The following is a 7,195-nucleotide window of genomic DNA, read 5'->3' as shown; positions in this document are numbered from 1 at the left end:
AGCAAAGATAGAAGTGATTTCGAGGGTATGGTCATCTTGCCTGCAAAGTTCTCAGAGTTGCCTTGATCCTCGTAGGCGAACTCAACGGGCTCCTCATTCACGAACTCGTCTCCCGGCTCTACCCAAGCAAGAACAACAAGCAAAAGGAACACAACCAACCACGTGCAATGCTCGAACAACATGATGCAAACATGGTATGATATGCGGGATGCGGGATGCGATGCATATGCATGATTAGCAAAGGAATGATAGAACCTGGACTCAACATGGAAATCCAAGAGTGCCACTGGAAAGGTGAGGTGATTTTGATTGAAATCGATATAAAGATCACCGGAATCGGGTGCACGGTTTGGAAATGGCAAGCAAAACAAATATGGCACCGGTCTGCGATAAACAGCAAGTAGCCATCTAAATGCATCAAGATAAATATGCTACAGCACTCAAACATGACAACAAAATACATGGCAGGGGTCCACTCATGATTCTTGACAAAAGATGAACACTGAGCTACGGCTAATTCACTCAATAGCAGGTTCAAACAAGCATGGCAAAAGTGCAAAAGATAACAGGTTTCAGACTTAGTGAAATTAACAGCAAGTCAGGAATTTATCAACAGGAAGCAATCTTTAGAGCATGAAAACTACATGTTACAGAAACATATCATGGCAAAGCAAGGCATGCAATGAAGCTACTCTAAGCATATAACAAAAGTCCCTTAGTGACCTTGAGCCAAAAGGGATCAGAAAATACAATTACAAGCATGTGAACATAGCAAAAACATTAACAGATTCAGACTTAGTGAAAAACTGGAGCATGCAAAACAGATTAACAAGTAGACATGTTTACGAGCTCGATGCACTCACTACGAGGCATTGCATGACAAACTAAGCATACACCCATCAAGAATACATGGCATAGATGCTAGACATGGCAAGAACAACATCATAGCATGCACGGATCAACAACAACAAGCTCGGCAAAATTGCTAAACATGTTAACAATCTACCAGGAACATTTTATAGCAAAAGTAGAGCTCGATTGACTTAAGCTAGGGTGCTCCATAATTGCAAACAAAGACATGGATGGATAGAGCACAACATTATCTACAAAACATCCTTACTGATCATCCTCAAAAGAGGCACGGATCACTAGGAAACAACATGAACATATGGCATAAAAACAATATCAGGACAAGGACTTAGAGAAATTCTAAGTCCCTGAAATCAGCATCATTGAGTAAGCTACTTTGCATGCTTGTGCTATTCACCACAAAGATCACAAAACTGCATGGCATACACCCCTGTAAAGATGGCATGGCATTCTACAAAACACATGTAGAGCTCAGGATCATAGCATGCACACATTAATCATGGCAAAAATGACAAAAGGCCATTTGCTGAAACAGATCTGCAACTTTCCTCACATAGCCCTCTTCCAACAGCATTTTGGGCATCAAGATGAGCTCAAATGAAAATGATGCAATGAGATGAAATGATGTACTCGTCGAGACGAACATTTCGATATGCTACACGCACGAATCGAAGCTACGGATGCAGAGTTATGGCATGTCAAAGAATGCGAAAAATAACTGAGAGAAGGGGAGAAAGTCAACCCCGAGAGTGGATCCGAGATCTAGGGTTCGGGCCGGCACTGTAGCAGCGCACGTCACTCGAGGTTCGCCGGAGAAGATGGGGTCACCGGAGTCGTGGAAGGAGCTCGCCGGAGTCGTGGGCGTTGACGTCGAGGCGCGGTCGGGGCGGATCCGGGCGCGGCGCCGGAGCGGTGAGGGCGGCGAGGTCGACCGGGCGGCGCTGGAGGCGGGTCGGCGGCGAGCGGGCAAGGCGGCGGGGTCGGCGTTGGTGAAGAGGCGCATCGCGGCGGAGGCGGCCGGCGGCTGAGCCGGGCGCCGCGGAGGAGAAGGAAGGCGGCGGGCGCGGGCGCTGACCCGCGGTGGCGGAGGGACTGGGCCGCGGGGGCCCGAGTCGGGCTCGGCGGGCCTTGGCGCGGGGACATCCGGCGGTGCCACGTGGCGGTGTCTGATAGGTGCGGGCAGTGCCGGCGACTTCGTCCGGCGGCGGCCGGACGTGTCCGGTGGCGGCGGAGCGATTTTTTTAGGGTTAGGGGTGGAGGAGACCCGAAATTTCGAAGGAGGGGTTAGTTTTATAGGTAGAGGGAGCTAGGAAGCTCCAAATGAGGTGCGGTTTGCGGCCACGCGATCGTGATCGAACGCTCTAGATGATAGAAGGGGTTTAGGTGGGTTTTGGGCCACTTTGGAGGGGTGTTGGGTTGCAACACACACGAGGCCTTTTCGGTCCCTCGGTTAACCGTTGGAGTATCAAACGAAGTCCAAATGGTACGAAACTTGACAGGCGGTCTACCAGTAGTAAACCAAGGCCGCATGACAAGTCTCGGTCCAATACGAAAACGTTTAACCCCCACACACGAAAAGAGGTAGAAAGGACCACCGGAGGATATAGGAGCGCCGGAATGCAAAACGGACAACGGGGAAGATGCTCGGATGCATGAGACGCACTACACCACAACATGAATGCAATGGCATGCAATCTGCCGGGAGAAAGCCCTTAAGAGGGCAGACAAACTGCCGGGAATGTGGTTCTCCCGGCAGATAGAACTGCCACAAGAACGGCTGCCGGGGATTACTTCTCCGGCAGATAAACTATTCCCGGCAGTTTTTCTGCCCCGACGCATGTATTTCCCGGCAGTTTCATTTTCTCCTGGCAGATTGGTTATGGCATAGGAACAACAGTTACCTGCAGTTCCACTGCCGGCACAAACATGATTTCCCGGCAGTAAGTATGCCACAATGTTGCGTTTCACTAGCAAAGCTATTATTGGCAACATATACCTAATTTAATATTCATTCACCATGTTCGGCCAAACAGGAGAGATCACACAACTTAATAGATTCATTTCAATCAAAGTTACATATAGGGCTCATCCAAAACCTGAAACTTCATTCCATAAACATAACAGACCAGATACATATGTTTCAATATACATGCTTCAGCTTCCTGGTTCCATGGTTTTGTTTTTGCAGTCAATGTACATTGAAGCACTTAAAGATAAAGCAGTACAACGTAAAAGAGAACAGGAAATGGCTAGAGGAAGGAAGTATCATCACTCCAACTTGCAGCTCTTGCCAAGCCTCCAACACCTTCAAGATCTTGCCAAACCTTCGGGAGAGGTGTACAATACCTTAATTATAATGTTGATCTACAATAGCGAAATGAGATCTGAGATCAATCGAAAGTGCATTTGCATGCTGAAGATAATCAATTTCTAAACCTGAGTCTACAAAGGCACAATCTAGCACGATGTTACAGTCCATACATGAATGAAAATGCAGTTTCTATTGCCTAGACATTGTTCAGGGTGTGAATAATGAGCAAATAACTTACAAAATTATACTGGGATTATAAACAAATGACACAAGCAGCACTACAGATAAAGGTTAGAGGCAGACTCAATACTAAGTTCATGGCTTCTATGAAATAAGTGAAACACTGGACCATTTTGGATAAAGGTCAACCTGTAGCATCGAAAGCACGCAACGCTCCACGGAATACATTTGCTCTTTCACGATGCCCGTTCAGTATCATTTCCGGTAGGTGGGACACTTGTAAGTTTAAATATCTTGGTTAAAAGATGTATGCAAGGTCAAAGGAAATAGAAGAACATATTAATATCAAGATGTGTGAACAAAGAGTGAGCGAATCAACCATGCAAATTTTGGTCAAAATGTAGTGAGTAGGATATATTTACATAGTCTATCTGTTGAATGCGGCACAGCTATTGCAAGTGCTTGAATGACCAACATAGTAGCTTCTTGTGACCCATCTTCAAGAAAGTCATCCATTTTAATATCTATCTTGTCAACAACCTGGCAGTGCAGTCATGGACTAAGGGAGTATAATGTATAGAAGAAAATTAAAGAATTATGCTTCCATACCATGTCACTTTTGAAATGCTGAGCAACAGCTCCTAATGCATCTATACTAGTGTATTTTACAGCCAAGTTTTAATCAGAACCAAGAGTAATAAGTTCTGGAAAAACATGAGTCGATTCAACTTTCACAACAACATAGGGTACCTGTGTGTTTAATCAATACATAGTACTACAAGGAACATACCATACCCCTGATTCATTCATGTAACAGTAATTTTACAAGTGCTTTCAGTAAAGTTGTAAAGCTGCATCACTGGTTTTTAAATTGGTATAAGAGCTCACAACCATCTCCAACAGAATACGAAAGATAGTACTACATGGTGCTCCTCCAATATGCTACACATGATAAGAGGTAAAATACATGAAAATAGTGCATATTCAACAATATCATGATATTTTCTGCATGTATAGTCAGATTACAAACCAAAGAAACCGGATCGCACCAATGATCTCGGCAGTGTGATGCATAGATAATGAACCATCCTTCATGTTTTTCATAAGTAATTTCCTCAAATATTCTTTTAACTATTGATGACTTGAAGGAGAAACCAAAATACCAAACAATAGCAATGGAAGAACACGTATGATAGCGAGTTTTTCAGCAACGGAAGTTTTTGGACGGAAACCTGCAGAATAATCAAAATGTGTAAACTAAAATAACTATAGCAAGGAGACCCACCGTTTAAACACATGGATTCTTATACGAACTTTGAACTGGATTGAGAGGAAAATAGGTAAAATCACCACTTTCAGTAGCACCAGCTGCTATAAGAAATACACGTAACATAATGTGCTCGATATATTCTTTTCCATAGCATCCAGATACAGCCAACACGTAAAGAATTTTCCAGGAAATAATTGATCATAATTTATAACTAAAGATGGTAGGATCAGTACATGAGATGGTGTTATTTTTATGTTTTACCTTTGTGATCACTTTTCTTAAGCTATCGTCTTTTGCAGGCAACAAGCAGGCAAATGAAGTGTTGTGGCGGCTGACCTCCTTCACAATTTTGTAGTGCTTACGATGTGTGACAAGGTGCCAACTCTTATGGGAGTATCCATTCATGCATCTGAAGCTGTCATGGGGATGCGCTGCTTGTAGCTTCTGCATCAGATGTATAGGGAGGAGACATACGTAGAGCCCAAGTTAGGCCTTGAGTACAGTGCTTGTAGTTAGGCTTCGAGCACCACCTCCATTGATCGATCACCCTGACTGAATAAATCAATCACATTAATATTCTTCCATGTAACTAAGAGAAAGGATGATACATGATGCGATATGTTGAGCAACAAACCATGAGACCTACCTGATGGCTGAACCTACATGCCAACAACGCATCTCTTGCTGCAGTCCAGTCACAGGTGGTACTATATGCATGTATGCCGTGTCCAAATCGAGCGGCTTTGACTGAACTTCTTCCCCGTCAAATGCAGCAACAAGAGAGATCGATATTACAAAACATAGTTGTCCAATTCGAGTTTTTCAAATAAAATACAGCAAATAAAACTCAGGGATGGGACAGAAAATAGCAGTAACAAAGCTACAGAATAATTTATAAGGAGACCAAAAATAATTCATAAGCACACCAAAATAACAAATCCAATAGATGTACACATCTAGGCATCCACAACAACAATATAAGTCAGTAATCTTAGAGTCTAATGGCATAACTTAAGTCCGCATAACAAGTAACAGAAGTCCAACTCTCTCATCTCCAAGTCCCAAATTGTCAATAGCCATCAACAAATTATTATTGTAAGTAGCGTCTATGTCCTACCCATCACCATTATACATATATATATGCACTGCACTAGCACCGGAAGAAACAGAGCAAGAGCAGCAAAGCAGTACATGTACAGAGAGAAACAGAGCAGAGAGCAACATTGGGGATCAAGAACAGAGAAGGGGAGGAAGAGTAAGGAGAAGAGAGGAAGAGGATGAGGAGAAGGATGGGCGGAGGGGAACCTTACCTCGCCAGAGAGGATGCCGACTTCACCTGCGCCGATCTATGGATTAGAGCAGCGGGAGGTGGTGCTGAAGTTCACAAGGAGAGGATGGGAAGAGACGTTGTCGAATGGAGCTGAACGGAGCTGGATGGGGGTTGAGAGGAAGATGCGCCGTCGCCCGCCACACTTCGATGCGCCGCCGGATGGATCTCAGAAGAGGCTTGGTTCCCCTCCTGCCCATGCCGATTTCCCTTCGGCATTCGAGGAGATCCCGGAAGCCGCTGCACGGGGAAGCACGGTGGCAGAGGATGGCGGCGGCGCTAGGTCATGGAGAACGAAGGCGGTTATGGCCGGGGAGGAAAGCATGGAGAAGGCGAGGATTCCTTGGTGGTAGTTGGGGGCGGCGAAGTGTGCTCTGCGGCGTGGTCCGGGAGGGAGCTGGATCTAGGGTCTTGCAGAAGGTGGTCGGGGGCGGCGGTGGTCGGGGGAAGGCAGGTAGATTTGGAGAAGAAAGTGATTTGGGGCACAGGACCTAAGCCGTGACGGCGTCCAAAAGATTCTTTGATGCGATTTTTTTTCTCTCCCGCGCTCTATTGCGCCAGCAGAGTTTAGGCCCATTTATTTTAATCTGGCACCACACACAACAGTCCTGGCAGATAATACGCCGGGTCTCGCATGTCTCGGCAGACTGTGTGACCTGAAAAGCAGGCATTATTGCTGCAGTCCTGACGCCCCGAATGGTTTACTTCTGCCGGCAGTTTCTCTGACCTTATGTACTTTTGCCGGCAATAGCATGATTCCCGGCATATAATTTGCCCTTATTCTTGTATTTCTCCCGGCAGTTAACTGCCCCCAATCAAGGATTGTGGTGTAGTGACGAACACGTATGCAAATGCAATGCACATGATGACATGATATGGGATGCATGACAAAGACAAAACACACGGAGACAAAAACCCGACAACGAGGAAAATAAAAATAACTTAGGGCCGGAAACGGCAAGAATTGGAGTACATATAAGGTAAATTACATCCGGGGTATTACAACACTCCACCACTATGAAAGGATCTCGTCTCGAGATCTAGGACTGGAAAAATTCCGGGTACTCAGAACGGAGGTGATCCTCGCGTTCCCAGGTGGCTTCACGGTTGGAATGGTGTGACCACTTGACTTTGAGGAATTTGATAGACTTGTTGCGAGTCTTGCGCTCAGCTTCTTCAAGAATAGCAACGGGGTACTCACGATAAGACAAGTCTTCTTGGAGATCAATGTCTTCGA

The 7,195-nt window shown here is 45.3% G+C and overlaps 1 protein-coding gene across 3 annotated transcripts; it reads right to left on the bottom strand.

Annotated features, from left to right (window-relative positions):
• Positions 1 to 2,958: 2,958 nt before the first annotated feature.
• Positions 2,959 to 6,502, bottom strand: LOC125542850 (uncharacterized). 3 transcript variants are annotated; one of them, XM_087546385.1, is made up of 5 exons: positions 5,278 to 6,502; positions 4,893 to 5,183; positions 4,525 to 4,593; positions 3,784 to 3,901; positions 2,959 to 3,637 (listed from the first exon to the last, which is right to left on the bottom strand). In XM_087546385.1, exons 2-5 carry the CDS (start codon positions 5,079 to 5,081, stop codon positions 3,546 to 3,548), a joined length of 468 nt encoding a protein of 155 aa, XP_087402511.1. In that variant the 5' UTR covers positions 5,082 to 5,183; positions 5,278 to 6,502; the 3' UTR covers positions 2,959 to 3,545. The 3 variants fall into 3 exon arrangements, 1 of the variants encoding a protein (XP_087402511.1); XR_015618197.1 differs by having other exon boundaries at positions 2,959 to 3,234; positions 3,551 to 5,183; positions 5,278 to 5,383; positions 5,942 to 6,502; XR_007298138.2 differs by having other exon boundaries at positions 2,959 to 5,183; positions 5,278 to 5,383; positions 5,942 to 6,502.
• Positions 6,503 to 7,195: the final 693 nt, after the last annotated feature.

This window comes from Triticum urartu, chromosome 3A, assembly GCF_056163025.1.
Source record: "Triticum urartu cultivar PI428250 chromosome 3A, HENAU_Tu73, whole genome shotgun sequence".
Classification (NCBI taxonomy): domain Eukaryota; kingdom Viridiplantae; phylum Streptophyta; class Magnoliopsida; order Poales; family Poaceae; genus Triticum; species Triticum urartu.
This window is presented reverse-complemented; position numbering and strand designations above follow the sequence as displayed.